Source organism: Protopterus annectens, chromosome 12.part0 (genome assembly GCF_019279795.1).
Source record: "Protopterus annectens isolate FY-2018-M chromosome 12.part0, PAN1.0, whole genome shotgun sequence".
Classification (NCBI taxonomy): domain Eukaryota; kingdom Metazoa; phylum Chordata; order Ceratodontiformes; family Protopteridae; genus Protopterus; species Protopterus annectens.
The window spans coordinates 1,163,476,950-1,163,496,152 of record NC_056746.1 but is presented as its reverse complement, the minus strand read 5'-3'; the positions used below and the strand labels follow the sequence as shown (position 1 = coordinate 1,163,496,152).

The window sequence follows — 19,203 nt, the reverse complement described above, 5'->3', positions numbered from 1 at the left end:
GTAGCGGAACAGATCTTTCTAAAATGGGGTCAGCCTTGCTGCAATCTCTTTGCCTCTCCTTCCAATGCAAAGTGCAGCGAGTTTCTCACTCTGAACCCCCCCAAGATATGCTCTTGTTTATGTTTGGCCATCTGGTCTGCTGTATGCTTACCCTACTCTTCCTCTAATATCCAAGTTCATTCAGAAAGCTTGATGGCTGGGGAGCTCAGTGATCCTCATTGCCCCTTTCTGGCCTTGCCAAGTTTGGTTCCCCTCTCTGTCGTCTCATGCAGTATGTCCACCTTGGACACTAGATCCAATTCTGGATCAGATCAACCATCCTTCCGGGATCCCTTACCCAGACAGCCTGAAGTTCACAGCTTGTCTGCTCCAGTTCCCATGAGAGTGGGCTGTCTTCTCCTGTCAAGAAGATCTTGGTAGCAGCCCACAAATCTTCTACAGGGAAGGTTTGAGTAAATGGAAGTGATTCTCAATCTGGGCCTTTCAGCAAAACCTGGATCCTTTCACTGCATCAGTTCCGGGCATTCTGGAGTTTTTGGTAGATATTTTTAATCATGGTTCTAGCTTTCCTACTGTTAAGATGCAGTTGACAGTAATTTGACATTCATATAGGTGAGAATTTGGCTTCTTTGGCCTCTTTCAAACTTTGTAAGGCCTTTTTGAAAGGTACCTTCCTCCTCAGACCTCCAGTTAAGGATCCAACACCCCCTTGGGATCTCATCTTAGTATTGCAGGCGCTGCGTTCCCCTCCTTTTGAGTCGGTGGCCACAGCTGAGTTGCAGTTTGTGCCATGGAAGACTGTCTTTTTGGTTACTGTTACCTCAGCCAAGAGGGTTTCTGAGATCCAAGTCGTATCTATCAAACCTCCTTATATGGTATTCCACAAAGATAGGGTGTCACTGCAGACTAATCTATCTTTTCTACCAAAGGCGGCATCAGAGTCTTAATATTAACAAGGTCATCAGTTTGCCAGTTTTCTTTCCAAATTCCCAAAATAAGGGAGCGTACAAGTTGCACTTGCTCGATGTTCACAGGCAACTGCGCTTCTATTTGCACAAAATAAAATTCTTTTGCAAGTCTGATCAACTTTTTGTTTAATTTTCTAAACCTTTTCTTGGTAAGCCAGTTTCTAAGGTTACTATTGCTCAATGTATTTCTGAATGCATCTCGCTGGTCTATCGAGCCAAAGGGTTATCTCCTCCAGCGCATGTCCGGGTGCATCCCACCAGGTCTGTTGCTACTTCTGTTGCTTTTTGCTCCAGCGTCTCCTTAGATGATATCTGCTCTGCAGCTACCTGGGCATCTCCGTACACATTTATCTCCCATTATAAATTGGATCTTCTTTCTAGGGGCAGGGCACACTTATGGATCAACCATGCTCTGGAACATCTTTCCATGAGGACCTCCCAGGGTTTACTGGTAGCTGGGGACTCTGTCCCTTAGGTTGAAGATCAAATGAAAAAAACAACTTCAGATAAAGAAGTTATGTACTCACCATAATATTCCATCCGAGTTGTTGATTTTCATTTGTCTTCAACTGTCCCTCCTTCCTTCCCTCCTGCCTTATGTGGGCTGCGTAGTGAACCAGATGGAAGTCTTAGCCCCTCTGTTTTGGCTTGTTTTTTCCCTTGCTAGACTAATTGTGGGTTATGCCAGTTTTTATGGGCATATTGTTTTAGATTGGGGTGCTGCTGTTCTGCAACAAACTCGATCTGAGGGGAGGAGGGACACGGGGGCATTATGTGTAGGGGAGGAGCTTGGAGCTTGGATCCGAAGCTGAAGTATGTGGCCAAGTCAGATTCATGCCAGATCCGTGTCCCTCAAGTTGAAGACAAATGAAAATTAACAACTCAGAATGTTATGGTGTGTATGTAACTTTTTTTTTTCAAATACCAAATCGGATCCTGTAGGTATTTCCATTCCTTATCTTCTCTTGCTTACATTCACTTTGTTCGTTTCTTCATCTCTAGGAATAAGAAGCTACCTATGTATTGACTTTTTGCCTTCATATAATACGTCAGTATAATAGTGTTTTTTTGTTTTCTTTCCTTTTTGAGCCTGTACACATTATATTAGCCCCCCCTGTCCCTTACATAACAGGAGCTCTATCACAAGGCAGACATCTATAAATGTTTATACTGAGATTTTCGTTATTGTGTAATGTAAGCAAGTTTAACAGGAAGAGCCTTGCTGCATATTAACTTTTAGCTAGACAAATATGTGTCTTCTCTATGCTGAAAAATGACTGCAAGTTTCTCCCTAAAAGAGTAGTCCTTGCAGTTTAAGGACCACAACCCAAGTTGGCCACTGTCCTTTCTCTTGTTAATTAGATTTCACTGTATTTGGCAGTTGCTTCATCTCTCCAACTTTTTAATATCTGCTTTCAATATATGAAAAGAAACCTCATGTTCTTCGTGTTCCACTGTTGCAGTCATCACCTGTGGGATCTGAAGTAGGGACTTCATTTGTCAGTAACCCGGCCAAAGGAAGGGGGGCAGGAGTGGCTATCACCACAGGCTGTGATAGTGCCACGGGAGGAGCGGGGGCCGAAGCCGAGTCCGGGGGCAAAAGTCCCGCCAGGACCAACTTCGACCTCCGCTCTTTCAGTGCCCTGGGGTTGAACGCTGCACAAATGGTACAGCCTGAGGAGAGGTGTTCAACCCCAAGGCACCGAATGCACCGAGTGTGGCCATCAGCCGGGGAGAGCTTATGGCCACACTCGGTACATTTTGAAAAAATGGCTTTTGGGGCCTCAGCCATACTTGAGGAAAAAAACAAGGACTACACAGACACACAGGCCCCAAAACACAAACACACGCACACTCACTAATGGCCAGCGAAGGGAGGGAAAAAACTATATAAAAGATATAAAAATACAGGGAACCTGACTCTTACACACTTTTTTTAAACTAACGACAGGGAAAGTGGAAGAAAAAATTCACTTATCTGAAATACTCACTAAGAGCTCGAAAATCCAGCTACTCACAAGCGTGGCAAACTAGATCTGAGGTCATGGAGGGTTGGCAGGGGATTATGGGTGAGGGGAGGAGCTAGGAACTCGGATCCATTAGCTATGAAACAAGTTGCCGGCTCGGATCCGATATCGGATCCAAACCCACAGGTTGCAGACAAATGAAGCCACCTACTCAGATGGAACGTTATGGTGAGTACATAACTTCTTCTTATCCCTGCTGGTGGTAGCCCTCGGCCGGCCTGAATACCAGAGTCAATGTTTTTTTTGTTTGCTGCAGTCGCCTGTAGTCTGGCATCAGGTCATCAGTGCTATAAAGCAAGTCAGCTGACGAACCGATGTCAGAAAAAGTTAATAATTGTTTCACATGTGGAAAGCAAATAACACACTAAGACTTCCATTCTTACTGCATCACTTGTTTAGGCCCAAACCACGACGTCCTCTGTTGCCAGTTCTGTGCCCTCTTTAAAGTGATAACCATTCGCTGTAGAGCTCCTAATAAAAACAGACAATACCACAGTAATGTGATATATCAAACGGGGGGACCCAATCTTGCTCTCTGTGCACGCTAGCCATGAACCTCTGGGTGACAGCCGCCTCCATGAGTCTACACCTAGTGGCCCAGTACCTACCAGGGGTCAACAACACCTGGCAGACCACCTAAGCAGAAACTTACTGGATCGCTTACTGGATCCCCACGAATGGCAACTACACAGGGAAATCTTTCTGCAAATCACTCTGGAGTGGGGGATTCCTGAAGTGGATCTCTTTGCTTCTCACCTCAACCACCAGCTGCAAAAGTTCTGTACCAGGGAGTATCACCTCCTAGCATGGAAGGTGGATGCCATGACCTTCCCCTGGAACTCCATCTTTTTGTACACCTTCCCCCCTCTGCCTCTTATTCCCAAGGTACTGATCAAAATAAGGAAGGAGAGACCAAAGGCCATCCTCATTGTTCCAGATGGGCCCAGACAGCATTGATTACCCCTTACTGCGCAGCCTGACTTTACAGCCCCCCAAGCACCTTCCCCGATCTCAGACCTCTTGACCCAGGTGGGGGTGGAGATACTGCACCCAGACTTGCCAACTCTTTCAGCATGGCTTATACTTTAAAAGCTAACAAAGAGCCCCTGTTAAGCTAACAGGTCCTAGACATTATCACAGAGCCCAGAAGGCCCAGCACCAGAAAATCTTACGCAAGGAAATGGACATGATTCTGCTCCTGGAGCTAGTCCAAAGGGGCCAATACCTCACATCCTTCCATCCCTCTTATCTTGGATTATCTAGCAGAGTTGCTCAAAAGTAGCATCTCCTTCTCTTCTATTAAAATCTATGCCTCAGCCATTTCAGCCCGTTACGATTCAGACCCACCCCTCTTCTCTCATCCTTTGATTAAACAATTCCTTAGAGGGGCTTCTAATATCAGACCTCCTAGAAGGCCTCCCACACCAACCTGGGACCTGAATTACGTTTTAGAAAAACTAACCTACCTCCTTTCGAACCTGCTGCTTCAACAGAATTGAAATACCTCTCCTTGAAGACTGCCTTCCTGCTAGCTATCACCTCAGCCAGAAGGGTTTCAGAACTTCAGGCACTCATGGCTGTTAAGCCGTTCATCATTTTCCATGGAGACAGGGTCTCCCTGAGGACTAACCCACTCCTTTATGCCCAAGGTGGTATCTGATGTGACCCTCAACCAGGCCATACACCAACCCACCTTCTTTCCCAACCCTCAAAACACGGGGGAAAGAATTCTGCACTCACTAGATGTACAGAGACAACTCAGATACTATCTGGATCATACTAAACCCTGCAGAAAAGTAGACCAACTGCTTGTCAGCTTTGCCCCAGAGGCAGAGGAGAAGCCCTTTTCCAAGCAAACCATTTCCAAATGGATATCACACTGCATCCATTTCTGCTACAGACTACATGGAACCCCCCTCCCCCAAGTCTATTTGTACCCATTCCACTAGGGCAGCCTCCACTTCCACAGCCTTCCTCAGAGGAGTCCCCACCAGGGACATATTGGAAGCTGCCACCTGTATCTCTGTCCATACCTTTACAAAGCATTACCACTTACCTCTTTTTTCTAAGTCTAGGGCAAGGTTTGCCTCTGCAGATGTTCTTCGTGTTTCACTGTTGCAGTCATTCATTTAGAGTAATCTGCTGACAGGTTGCCCTCAGTCAGCCTGATTAACAAAGTCTTGGGTCCTGCGTCGGTTGCTGTCCTTCTTCCATGACGTCAGGTTGTCAGGAGTATAAAACATGCAGCCAATGCAATTACATCAGTCTTTCTTGCCACGCGGTGCCCGAAGCAGAAGCAGTTCGCAAGTGCTGGTCGGCCGACTCCTGAAATTTTCATTTTTGAGTTTCAGTACCAAAGTCATCTACTAAAAGCTAAGTACCCCATTGGGGAAACTTTTTCTTGCTCCTTACCAATGTCAGTAAAAGTTAATAATTGTATTACTTGTGGGAAGCAAATACCTCATAAGGATTTTCATTTGTACTGTATTCCTTGCCTAGGCACTGACCACAACATGCCTTGCTGTCGGTTTTGTGCTAAATTTAATCAACGCACTATTAAACGACTGTATATTTTTGCCTCTAAATATTTTGGCTCAAGATTTAACTATCCAGAAATGTCGTCGGTCAACAATCTGACTACCGGAATACCTAAAAAATGCAAAGAAAAAGACAGAGACAGACCGTCGAGGTCCAAAACCGACGAAGAAGCTTCTCCTAAGTCAGTCGCCGGTTCGCCAGTACTCAGGCGCTTTTGTAGCCCTTGATACCTGCTACTTTTGATTTGCAGGCCTCTACTGAGACCCATTCGGAGTCCGGTATGCCGCGAGATACTTTAAGTATTGAACCCGCAGATGTCTCTAACCTTAGATGGGTCCGGAGCCGCTGAGCAGGCACCGGCTTCTGAGGGTGTTTTCAGGCCTAAAGATCTGTATATTAAACTGACGCCATCTTCAAAACTAAGGCCAAAAACTACTTCTATGTCTAAAAAACCGACGCTTGGGCCACGTGTACAGGCTTCAATGCCTAAAAAACAAATAATCAAAATGGCTGAGGACTTAATTACCTTGATCAGGGCTACCCATCCCCCTCATGCTAAGAGGCCTAGGCAAGGCACTGACTATGAATCTTCAGATCAGGTTTCTATTTCTTCTGATTCCTCTTCTGATTAGGAATTATCTGTTCCCACTTATGAGGACTCTGATGCAGAAGATTCCATCCCTTCTGCTTCTCCTCCTGAGGATTTTTCTTTTGGAGAAACTTTGCATACCTTAATGGAACACTTTCACTGGGAGTCAGGATTTCTCAGAATCTAAAAAGAGACTTGGGGATTTTCTTCTTCTTCCTCAGCATAGGCCTTTGGCTATACCTCCTGTTCTACACATTGTTGATGATGTTTTCTCAGAATCCAGTACGACTCCTGATTCCCTGTCTTCGGCTCCTAGTAAGCCAGACAGATACTAGAGGGTTCCTGACTCCCACAAATTCCTTTTTAAAAACCCTACTGCTGACCCTGAAACCATTTCTCAGGGTCCCAAGGGCATTAAGGCTTCTACTGCTAAAAATCCTACCCCTTCTGATAGAGATTCCAGAGCGCTGGATAGATGGGTAAGAAGGTTTACACGTCTGCAACCTTGGCAATCAGGGCTTTAAACTGTCAATTTCATATGCTTAAATATAAACAGCATGTCATGGGTTTACTTAAACAGAAAATGATGTTGATTTTTGACTGTGTGGAAAATAGAGTTGCAGGATTTATTGCATTCAGCTGAACAAGTTGGAAAACATACTTCGCAATGTGGTTTTGATTCCTTGGAGGCCTCTTGCAGGGCTGTGGTAACTGGATCTGTGATAAGAAGGCATGCTTGGCTCAAGGAGCAAAGTCTGCCTGACCGTGTTAAAGCAAAATTGTTGGATGCTCCTTTACAACAGGACAGTCTATTTGGTAAGAAGGCTGAAGAAGTTTTGAAAAAGATGGAAGATCAAGCTAAATCTATGCAAACTGTGAAAGATTTCCTACAAGTGCAGCCACCCAGGTTTAGTAGGCATTGGCCTACTAAGAATTGGTCCTTTCCAGTACCCACTACAGCTGCTCAGGTCAAACCCAGACATTCCAAAGGCTCCAGGTTTCAGTTGCAAGGAACTTTTAGAACAAAGCAATGGGGTGCCTCCACCTCCAAATCTGGAAGCAACAAGACACCTTCTTATTGTAAACAGTCTCAATGACTTTCCACTGCAATCACCAAGCACTTATCTTTTGGCCGCCCCTTTGCAGGGAAAACTGGCAGTTCATGCACAAAACTGGCAACTGATTACCCAGGACAAATGGGTTTTAAATATAGTATCCCAGGGATACAGATTTCATTTCAACACGTTGCCAGTCCCAAATGGATGGCCAGACCTGCCTCCAAATCAGTGGGCAGAGGCCCAGAAACAAGTTATGTCTCTCATGAATATGGGGGCTATTCAACCAGTACCAGAAAAGGAAAAGGGACAAGGTTTTTATTCAAGACTTTTCCTTGTACCCATAAAAGACAAATCATGGCGTCCAATTCTGGACTTATCCATTCTAAATACATTTCTGGACATTCCAAAATTCAAGATGCTGAGTCTTCAACAGTTACTACCTATGCTAGGCAAGGATGCCTGGTTGGTAACTCTGGACTTAAAAGTGGCTTACCTGCATATCCCAATCAGGGAATCTTGCAGAAGATACCTCTGCTTCAAAGCAGGCTATTTGCATTACCAGTTCTCTGCACTGCCCTTTGGCTTATCTACTGCGCCCAGGGTCTTCACAAATTGCCTGGCACCGGTAATTGCATTTTGCAGGCAAAGAAAAATTAAAATGCATCCATACCTGAACGATTGTCTAATTCAGGCAGAAAGCAAGGACACTCTTCTAAAACATCTGGCATTTGTAAAAAGGCTTCTAAATTGTCTAGGGTACACCATAAATGAAAAGAAATCACAACTGGTACCCTCTCAAATAATTACATTCAATTGATGACTTACTTCAAGCAGGTGGCCACAAAAACCCAGCTATCTGCAAGACAAATTCTGCAGGCCTTGGGGTTCATGGCCTCCTGCATTCTTCTAATTCCATATGCAAGACTGCATATGAGGAAACATGAATGGTACCTAAAAAGCTTATGGAGTTAACATTGTCACAGCCTGGAAACAATGATTCCTATCATTCCTTGCCTGCAACTAGAGTTCCTATGGTGGGCAGAGGCCTGCCACCAAAACAAGGGACTGTCATTCATTCCACTCCCTGCCGCCCAAACCTTGACTACAGACGCATCAGACTATGCTTGGGGGGGGGGCGCATCTGGCAGGGAGATGCATTCAGGGCCAATGGAGCCCAAATCAAATGCACCTACATATCAGTCAGAAAGAGATGCTAGCTGTACAGAATGTTGTCAGCCTTCAAAGACTGTCTTCATCCAGGACAACTACTGATAAAGACAGACAACACCACAGTCGTATGGTACATAAACAAGCAGGGGGGTACACATTCCTACCCCCATTGCACACTAGCCATGGCATTGTGGAACCTGGCCTTGACTTATCAAATATATCTACAAGCTCAATTCCTGCCAGGAAAGCAAAATACTCTGGCAGACAAACTAAGCAGAAATCTTATGGACCCATACAAATGGAAACTGGATCCACAAATCTTCAGCATGTTGACACGCAAATGGGGGGAGCCCAGACATAGATCTTTTTGCCTCACCCCAAAACTGTTAGTTGGACTAATTCTGCACAAGAATTCTTCACAAAAAAGCTTGGAAGTTGGATGCTCTATCCTTCAGCTGGAAAAACCTATCAGTATATGCCTTTCCCCCTCTGCCTCTGCTCTCCAAGGTCTTACTAAAAGTCAGACAGGAAAAAACAAAAATGATTCTGATTGCTCCAGACTGGCCTCGCCAACACTGGTACCTGCCTCAGACACCTCACCTACTGTCTCAGCAGAACTATCAAATTCTGCACACACAGCTCCAAACTTTGAATCTTGCAGCATGGCTAATCAACTAATTTCACCAGTTACATCTCTCAGCAAACCCGTGATGGATGTCATTTTGGAGGCTAGAAGGCCTAGTACTAGAAAGTCTTATGCTGACAAATGGAAAAGATTCTGTGCCTGGAACCAAGCACAAGGACTAAGCACAGCAATACCCAATATTCCTCAGATTCTGCAATACTTAACTGAGATGCTTCACAACGGCCTATCTTTTTCTTCCATAAAAATCCATGCCTCTGCCATTTCAGCTCATTATAACACAGAGCCTCCCCTCTTTTCTCATCCTCTGCTAAAAGCAGTACCTCAGAGGGGCCAGAAATTTAAGACCTCCCAGGAGATCACCAACTCCTGCATGGGACCTCAATTTTGTTTTGGAAAAACTCACTCTACCTCCTTTTGAGCCAGCTGTTACTGCGGACCTAAAATTTCTCTCTTGGAAAACAGCTTTTCTTTTAGCAGTCAATTCAGCTAGAAGGATTTCAGAACTACAGGCTCTTATGGCAGTGGAGCCTTTCATTATTTTTTACCCTGACAGGGTGGCTCTCAGGACCAATCCATCCTTTATGCCTAGAGTGGTATCTAGTGTGGCCCTTAATCAGAACAGTCATCTGCCAACTTTCTTCCCAAATCCACAGAACAAGGGTGAGCAGATTCTACATTCATTGGATGTACACAGACAACTAAGATTGTACTTAGGACAAAATCTTTAAGAAAATCTGAACAATTACTGGTGGCATTTGTTGCAGGGGCAGAGGGAAAGGCTATTTCAAAGCAGACTGTTTCCAAATGGGTAAGCCATTGTATTCGTTTCTGCTAAATGCACCATGGTAAACCCTGTCCCCAAGGGGATCAAATCTCATTCCACCAGGGCTGCATCTACTTCTGCAGCCTTTCTCAGAGGGGTTCCTAGCAGAGACATTCTAGAAGCTGTCACCTGGAGCTCATTTCATACGTTCACCAAACATTGCCATTTACCTCTCTTCTCTAAATTCAGAGCTGGCTTTGCTGCTGCTGTCCTGCAGGGCCTTATAACTGCTCCTAATGCTGTATAAGTCCATCCTCCCAACCATAGCTTTGGGATTCTATCCAAATGTAATGACTGCAACAGTGAAACACGAAGAACATAGTACAGTTGTGTACACTTACCATAAATGTAGATGTTAAAGTGTATTCACTGTTGCAGTCCTGGTTACCCTCCCTCCAGCCCCCTCTTTTTCTCTAGCTGTACATCTCATTTCTGTTACTATCTTTAAAAGCCTTTTTGGTGTATTTGCTTTTGTTTGGAGGTATATGTTTTATGTTTTTTATTTTATATATATATGTATATATATATATATATATATATATATATATATATATATATATATATATATATATATATATATATATATATATATATATATATATATATATATATTGCTCCCCATTTGGGGGGCACCTGACATCTGGGGCAAGAAAAACTAATGTAATGACGTTGGCTGCATGTTTTATACCCCTGACAACCTGACGTCATGGAAGAAGGGACAGCAACCAACGCAGGACCGAAGACTTTGTTAATCAGGCCGACTGAGGGCAACCTGCCAGCAGATTACCTTAAATGTAATGACTGCATCAATGAATACACTTAAACATCTACATTTATGGTAAGTGTACACAACTGTACTTTCTGCAGGGCTTGCTGACCAATGCCTAGGACTGTAACCTATCCGTCCACCCCTCTCCTCAGCTTTGGGAGTTCTCCCACAGGTGATGACTGCATCATTGAAACATGAAGAACATAGTACAGTTGTGTACACTTACCATAAATGCAGATGTTAGAGTGTGTATTCACTGTAACCATTGTAAAACTAAGCACTCGCAAAACAGTTACACTCATAGTTATAATGCATACTTCAGGTGTTAATAATACTAAGAAACTGGAAGATATTCTTTGCTTGGACTCCTCAAGAATCCCTAATGAAACCATTGTAGATAGGCAAACTATACAGTCTGAAAATCCAACCAGTAATATATAGCTGTACAAGTCCATCCAGTTTTAACCACACCAGTTAGATATGACAAAGCCATAACCAGTCAGTCCTCGACTGGATCCTAACATCCTCTCCACTTACAGTTCCATGGGATGAGATTTTATCAGGCAGCCTATGTCATCACCTACAAGTCTACACAGTAGATTACCAAAACAACAACTCCAAAATTACAACGTGGGTAGAAACACTACCACTTTTCATAAAGATGCAGTTATTAATATTCCACATCTCCTTAATTGGGAGAGCCACTAAAGACTCTCCCCATAGATGACGCTGTGTATGAGTTCAACAGAATCTTCCTAGGTGTTCTGAACACACAAGCCCCCCCACCCCCACCCCCAGAGAATAAAAAGGGTCAAGCCAACTCTGCCCCATGGCATTCCTTAGTAAATAAACAAGAAACAACTATTAAACATAGAGACCAAGCATAAGAATGTATGGATAAAAAATAAAACACCTCATACTTTACTAACATACAGACAGCTAACAAAACAACTTGTCACCAAAGGTAAGAAAATCTACAACTCATACATTCAAAACATAATGCACTAATAATCCAAAACTGTTCTGGACCTCAGTCAATAAACTGTCAAATCCAGGGGAAATACACAGCCAACACCAAACATGCAGAAACAAAATGATACCATAAACAGCCAATTCAATACCAACTTCATACAGACAGTGCAGTCGTTAGACAACCAGGTGACTGATCAAACGTTTGCAGGCCCTACTCAATCAAATAACCTCCAACATTTCTCTTCCCAGCCACATCCCACAGATACCATCAGAAATAACTCAAACTAAAGCCAGCTACAACTGCCTCTGACAAATCTGCCTGGCTAATGTATTAAAATAGTAGCTTAGGCTGTTGCATACCCAATTCCATTTCTGAAAAAGTAATCCATATCTGAAAGTAATGTCTCCTCGCAGTGGAAAGATCATTCATTATTCCACTGCTCACGGGTAGAATCAGTACAAATCTTCAAACTACAAACAGATTCCCTATTAAAAATATTAGAAAAATGTTTTCATAAACAGCTTATCAAATATCTAATAAATGACCGGCTTCTGTCTTCAACTCAGTGTGGCTTCTCTCCTCTTCTTAGCACAGCTTCTACTTTGCTGAATTTTGTTAGTATTACCAATACCAAAAGAAATGTTGGAAGCCTAGTCACCACTATCTTCCAAGACTTCTCAAAAGCTTTTTGATACTGCCTGTCACCAGAAACCCTGAGATAAACTCTCATCCTTAGGGCTCATAAAGTCTTAACTGCAGTGATTCCATAGCAACCTCTCAAACAGACTGTAAGCAGTGAAATGGAAAAATAATTTATTTTACCTTTTTGCCAGTAACTATTGGTGTCTCACAGTGATCTATAGCAGGCCACATACTTTTCAAAATATTTATCAATGACCTCTACAATGCTAGAAGAAAAACATTATGTCCTATTTCAATATGCTGTTTATAGGTTCATAGGTTGGTACTAGGCTGTTGGCCCTAAGGCTTATGCAAGCCTAGCCATAACAATTCCCTGGAAATTTTTTCCCACAATATTTACTTCTCTGGGCCCCTGTCTAGCAGGGCGACTGACATGATCCCCAGGGTGAATGTTCTATCTCCCATCCAATCATCAAGGTTCCTTTTGAAGAGGGCTAAAGAGGCGCTCTGCTTGACATGTATGGGCAGTCTATTCCAGAGTATGGAGAGTCTCTGGGTCAGGAACCTATTCCTCCAGCATGTTTTGTTCATTGTGATGATAAGGTTTAGATCCCTGGAGCGTGTGGCTCTGAGGGATTGGGATTTCTTAAAGTGGAGCATGTCCAACAGCTCAGGGTTTGACATGGCCTTGTATGTTAAGCAGAGATCACCTCTGAGTAGACAATATGCCACAGAGTATAGCTGGAGTTTTTTTAGACAGTCAGCATATGGCGTCTGCTTTAGGCCTGTGATTCTTTTAGTGAGGTATTTCTGTGGCCTTTCCAGCTGTTGCAGATGTCTTGTGAGGTACATACCAAATGGGGCATTATACTCTATAATGGGTCTAATGAGGGATGAGTACAGTGGGACAATGACCTCCTTTTTTCTGGATGAAAAGCCCTTAGTGATGAAGTGTGCCACGTAGAAGGATTTCCTGACTGTTGTGGCGATGTGGTTATCAAAAGTGAGACCACTGTCCACTTGTGTCCCTAAGTCTGTCATCACACTTTCGATGTTTAGTGTCCTGCCACCTATGTGGTAGTTCATGGGTACATGTTTTTTTCCAAAGGGGATAACTATACATTTCTTGGCATTAAGCTTGAGCCCATGGCTCTGGCACCAGGCATCTGTTTCTGTAAGGCTCTTTTGTAGAATATCCACATCATTTGGGGATTCAATAATGGCTCCCAGTTTGCAGTCACCTGCAAACTTTGTTAGCCATAGTCACTTAGTGTTGGCCTGTACTTCAGAGAAGTAGATGCCACACAAGAGTGGTCCCAGGACTGAACCCTGAGGTACTCCACTTGTCTGGAGCTGGATTTAGAGTCTGCTACCTTTACAGTCTGGGTTCTGTCAGTAAGCCAGTTGGCAACCCGTCGAGTGACGTAGGGATTTATGCCCAGCTTAGTAAGTTTATCTATGATTCCAGAGTGGGGGATGGTGTCGAAGGCCTTGGCGAAGTCCAGATAGGCTGTGTGGACCGCCTTACCCTCATCCACAGCTCTGGAGACTGATTCAAAGAAGTCAGTCAGATTCAGGAGACATGATCGGCCCTTCACAAACCCAAACTGGGTGGGGTCCAGTGTCTGGAGGTTGCCAATGTCTTTGTTTAGAAATTCCATGATAATGCATTCCATGCCTTTGCAGATCAGGCTTGTCAGACTGATGGGACGGTAGTTCCCGGGATCCAAGGCGGATCCTCCCTTCTGGAGCGGGATAACTGTAGCTGTGCGCTACTCAGTGGGCACGAAGCCTGAGGTGAGGCTATGATTAAACATGACACTTAGGTGGGGTGCTAGTTCATTTTGTAGTTCATGTAGTACACAGCCTGGGATGTCATCTGGTCCCATGGATGTTGTATTCTTAGCTTTGGAGAGTGCTGTTTCTACCTGTGTGGCTGTGATTATCGGAATTTGGCAATCTTTTGGTATTGAGATGGGCCCTTTAGGGGGTGAGAGGGGGAGTGAAGTTGGCACTAAATCGATCTGCCAGGATATTGGCAATATCCTTGGAATCAGTATATTTAATGCCATTCTGTTGTAGCTCAGAGCAGATCTGAGCATTGCCATTCAGATTCTTGACATAACTATAGAATGCCTTGTGGTTGTCTTTGGAATCTTTGGTAATTTTATTTTCGTAACTAGCTTTTGAGGATTTTATGAGGGATCTCAACTTCTTACTGAGGCTGGTGAGGGAGTTTTTTGCATCCTGGGATTTTCCTCTTTTCTGCAACAGTTTCTTCCTTCTCTTGTATAGTTTGTTTATAGCAGGGGACCACCAGATTGGCTTCCTTTTTTTGGAGAAGAGTATCTTGGTTCTATTTGGGATGGCACGATTCATGCATGAGTGGATGTGCTCGTACAGTGCCTTAGTGTAGGATTCTGCAGTCGAACTTCCAGAACCCGTCTGCGTGGGTGTTGTGAAGTTTCACTTCCGACTTCAGTAGCATGAAGTTGGCTTTGGAGAAGTTTTTTAAGGAGGTTTCCTTACTGGGGGGTGGGAGTGGGATGTGGATGTCAAGGGTGATTTGCTTATGGTCAAACCTGACCTCGTAGTGCTGCACGATGTGAAAAATGTGCAAACACACACGTTGTTAAGCCAGAAAGTTGAAAGGGATAGAAATCAGCCCTAAAAGGCTAATAAAATTACAATTTCAGAGCTGGAAACCACTCCTCTAGCGTTAGATAGGCAGTACAATGCTCACCAGTCCCACTGGTAGGCAGTAGGACTTCCCTCTGGCACAGCAAGGTCTGGATAGCTCTGAGCACAGAAAATAAAGTCCTGAGACAAGCAAGGCCTGGTATATGGACTGGCTAGAAAAGGTGGGAAACGTGCAAACAAGAATAGTATGTATTTTTTTGTTGAAACAGGCTAAACAATGCAATAATACTTTACCTTAATAGTCTCTGCCATCTCTCTCTCTACACAGCAGTTCTTGTCATTAAGACATGACTAATTTGCAAATGCTGCTTAAAAAAAAAATGCTGTTCTTCACCCCAAAACACATCTCTGCCAAAAATTACACTATTCACTATTGTCTGCATGAGTAACACTGTTGTAAAACAAGTAAACCAGACAGTTCCTGGGTGCTATTATACATGACTTGTAAATTTAACCCCACCACGTCACACATGGTTAAAAAAGTAATCAAAAACTAGGTACATTATACAGAGTAAATCTTACATCTGATGATGTAAATCTTTATTTATTCATTACCGTTAAGACTTTGGTACCATCCTAAGAACCGATATGGCTGTTTCCAAGCTCGCACCAGTCAAAAACTCTGAGCTAAGACCTACCCACCTTTGCTCAAGGATTTAATTTTTTTGTGTGTGCGCCTTCCAGATCAGACAAATTTAACTGTGGCACTTGGTTGCATGCCTTCTAGGGTGTGTCCACAAGAGTCTGTGTGACAGAAATGCTGTAGAGATGAAAAATTCCTTTTTATTTCTGATAGCATGTTTCTGAGGTTGCTGTGCCATGCACTTGACATCATATGCTGTTTTAGAGGAGCTTGCTGTTCTAGCACACTCCTGCAGGTCTTGTAGTTCCCTGAGAGGTAGCAGACCTAGAGACAAAAGGATAAAGTCTGGTTATGACCTCATTAGTAGTTGTTTCCTTGTGTCATTTTGTTTGAGGAACAGGTTTCGTGTTACAGAATGTTTGTGACTTAAGTGAGAGAAATTTGAAAACTGATTACTGGTACCAGTAAATATGGAGTTGTATTTCACCTGATTCTGAAGTCTTTTTACGTAGGCAGTCCTCAATTTGGCAGATGCTGAAGCAAAATAATTAGTAATGTTATTACAGCAGTACGTGATAGTAATCATTTTCCCTTTTTTTTTTTTTTTTTTTTGCAGCTGATAATTTTACCTGATTTAATTTAGTACTTTTTCAGAGCTAGATTTGGTTATGTTATTCTGTACTTAAAGGCACGATTTTACATGCATCTCTCTTTTAAGCAACTTACATATAGAATATATATTATGATAACTTTCTACTGCTTGTGTGCTGATATTAGCTGTAGTTGCCTGGGCCCATTTGGACTGCTTTGCTTGTGGTTACTAACACACAGTTGTTTTCCTTTCTTGTGCTGTGCTATTGGGGTTACATCCTAGCTCTTCATACAGATACGGCACTGGGACTGCTAGTTCGCAGCATCCTTCTGGTGACGCAGAGACTCAATTCACAATGGAGACAAGACATGAGCATTTCCCTAGCAGCACTGGAGTTACTTTCTGGACTAGCTAAGGTAAAGGAAAAACTAAGATATTTATTTTATTATGTGTCTGCCTGAGTCTCAATGATATTTACGTGCCATTAATGAAATTTGTGTGTCTGTCGTGGAGTTTTGGATGATATTTTCGTACCATTGGTGAAGGCTGTCTCTCTGTCTCTGTGCTCCCCAAGACAATGAGGAATGGATAACCATGTTGTGAAATCAAATAGTGGTAGCTGAGATATTATAGGTATTATTGTGTGCTCAGTGTGGGAAGATTGCTTTTCAGAGGAATCCATAAATTTAGGTCAGAAACATGTAGATTCTTTACTGTCTGTGGGTGTTGGTGTCTGTGTCTGGTTATCTAGGCTTCAAATACAATACCAGAATATTAGGTGGTGAATTAACTCAGTTTTTCTGTAGGCCATTTTTAATTCTAAAATTATAGAAACCACAGTTTAAAAATAAAAATGTGATAGTAGCTCTGCCATCTTTAGGCAGTTTAGGCTTATCTATCTGTTAGTACAGTGTGTTGTTTCACTTCCCTTACTGTTGCACAGTATTTATTTATTGACATTTGTTGACTGGGAAAGTCCACTGGGTCAAGAACCCATAGAACCCAGTAGATGTCTGAGGAGAAAAACTCCAATTACACATCCAATACAATACATAATTATTACAGCAACGTTCAAAGTTACAGTACACCATTTTTTACAGTTCTGTGGCCTATATGATTTTCCAGAGATTAAGAATGTTGTGTACACATTCAAAAAGTATACAGGGCAATATTATATATATAGAAACATATAAAGTTTCAATACAAATGCATCAAGAAATAGTTTCTTTGCAGTTTTGTGGCCTAGATATTGTAAAGATTAATGATGTAATGTGCAAAGATTTGTGTAACTTATTTAGGATTGGTATTGAGTTTATTTTATTTACAAAGATTATGGTGCATGTCAGCACAATGGCCCTTTATGGCTAGATAATGAGATTGAGTAAAATATATAATGAACATCATATTCACATGAAAAGATTTTGTTGGCATTGAAAGGAGACATACTATTTTGATGTGATGGACATAGCTTAAGGTAGTCTACAGTTTTGTAAGCAGTAGCTGCTAATCCCCGACCTTTTTCACTGGGTGAAGTAAGTACTGACACAAATTGCTGTAACGCAATTTAAGTGCACACTGGTACTTGAAAGCAGATGATCTTCTATTTAGGGCCTGTTTTCATTTGCAGATTGGTCTGAAAATACTGTAGTAATACCAGATAAACTATAAACCTGTGGGCATTGATAATGGCATACAGTCTGTAAATAATTTTTTTCTCGTCTATAGTTAGGGAGTCAGGGAAAAGTGCTCTTGGCTGGAGGCAAAAGTTTTCATTCAAACATCAGAGGTATACATGGTTGGAAAGTGCCTGTTATAAAGGAGGTGGATAAACAGGCTCTGTTTGAAACAAAGGTACATTTTAATTACTTCCTGAAAGTTAAAATGTTATTGATATGGCAAATAAGCAAGGAACCGTACATAATTTGGGGGAGAATATGTTGAAATACATTAATGTAGGCATTAATTTTTTTCACATGATTGTGTTCAGATTGCGGTGGTGGTGCTGCGGTAGCATTGTCGCCTCACAGTAAGACGTCCTGTTCGATTCTCAGCTAGTGCGTCTTCTGTGTGGAGACCTGCGTGAATGGGCGTACCTTCGTTGAAGGTTGTGCGTCAGGGTTGGCAACTTCAGTAATAAAAAAATTGCCTGCCTAACCGAAAAAGCCAAAGAATACAACAACAACAATGTGTGTGTTGTATTTATTTATTGACATTTGAATCCCAGGAAACAAAACTTCAGGTAGGTAGACATTTTCAGCTGAGTTCAGTAAATTAACATAAACATATAACATAAGCAAAACAAAGTATAGAGTTGTGAGAAAAACATCTTCCTTAAACAGATCAGCAGCTTCAATAAGATCAGCTCTAAATAAATAATCAGACAGTTCGACAAAGAAACAGACAGTTAGGAAAACACTAGGTGTAGCTTCTTCAGATCCAAGACAATTTTTCAAAAATCCACATACTTTAAATACTTAAAAACCAAACAAACTAATTAAAAACAATTACTCAATTAATTATTCAATTAACTATTTTAAAGCTGTAATAGGACTGAACTGCAAACTCAGAAAATAATCGTAACATCACAATGCAGATACAGCTTCCACAAATCAACATTATACCAAACCGTGTGGACATTGTAATTTCTGCTCATTGATAGACCCCAACATAATTTTTATACACCCAGATACATATAGGGAATTTCCCACTCAAGTTGATGCAGATTGTATGACTCCAAATGTCATATATTTGGCTGTATGCAAGTCATGTTCTTGTTTTTATGTTGGTAAAACCAACAGGTTTTTACGTGATAGGATAAGAGAACATTGCTACAATATAAGAAAGGCTAATACACAAAATGCATTAGCAAAGCATGTCATACAAACTAACCCAGAACATACATTTACTTTTAGGGTTTTGGAGAAAATCACTGTGAGCCAAAGAGGAGGGGACACTGTAAATCACACTGAAGACAGAGAAAGCAGATAAAGGTCATGGCCTAAATGACAGAGCATCCATCAAACCTCACCTTAAAAAACGCAGACATATCCATTTTTAATTAAATTGTTGATATACTTATTATATATATTTTTAAAAATATGGATATATAAATCTTTTTAAATTTT

The 19,203-nt window shown here is 42.1% G+C and overlaps 1 protein-coding gene across 2 annotated transcripts in view; it reads left to right on the top strand.

Annotated features, from left to right (window-relative positions):
• RALGAPB (Ral GTPase activating protein non-catalytic subunit beta) overlaps window positions 1-19,203 on the top strand; it is a 3,411,848-nt gene that overhangs the window by 1,995,760 nt on the left and 1,396,885 nt on the right. For both annotated transcript variants that reach the window (XM_044090192.1, XM_044090191.1), the window contains exon 16: window positions 16,361-16,494. In XM_044090192.1, coding sequence (XP_043946127.1) covers window positions 16,361-16,494 — 134 coding nt within the window. The remainder of the gene's footprint in view (window positions 1-16,360; window positions 16,495-19,203) is intronic.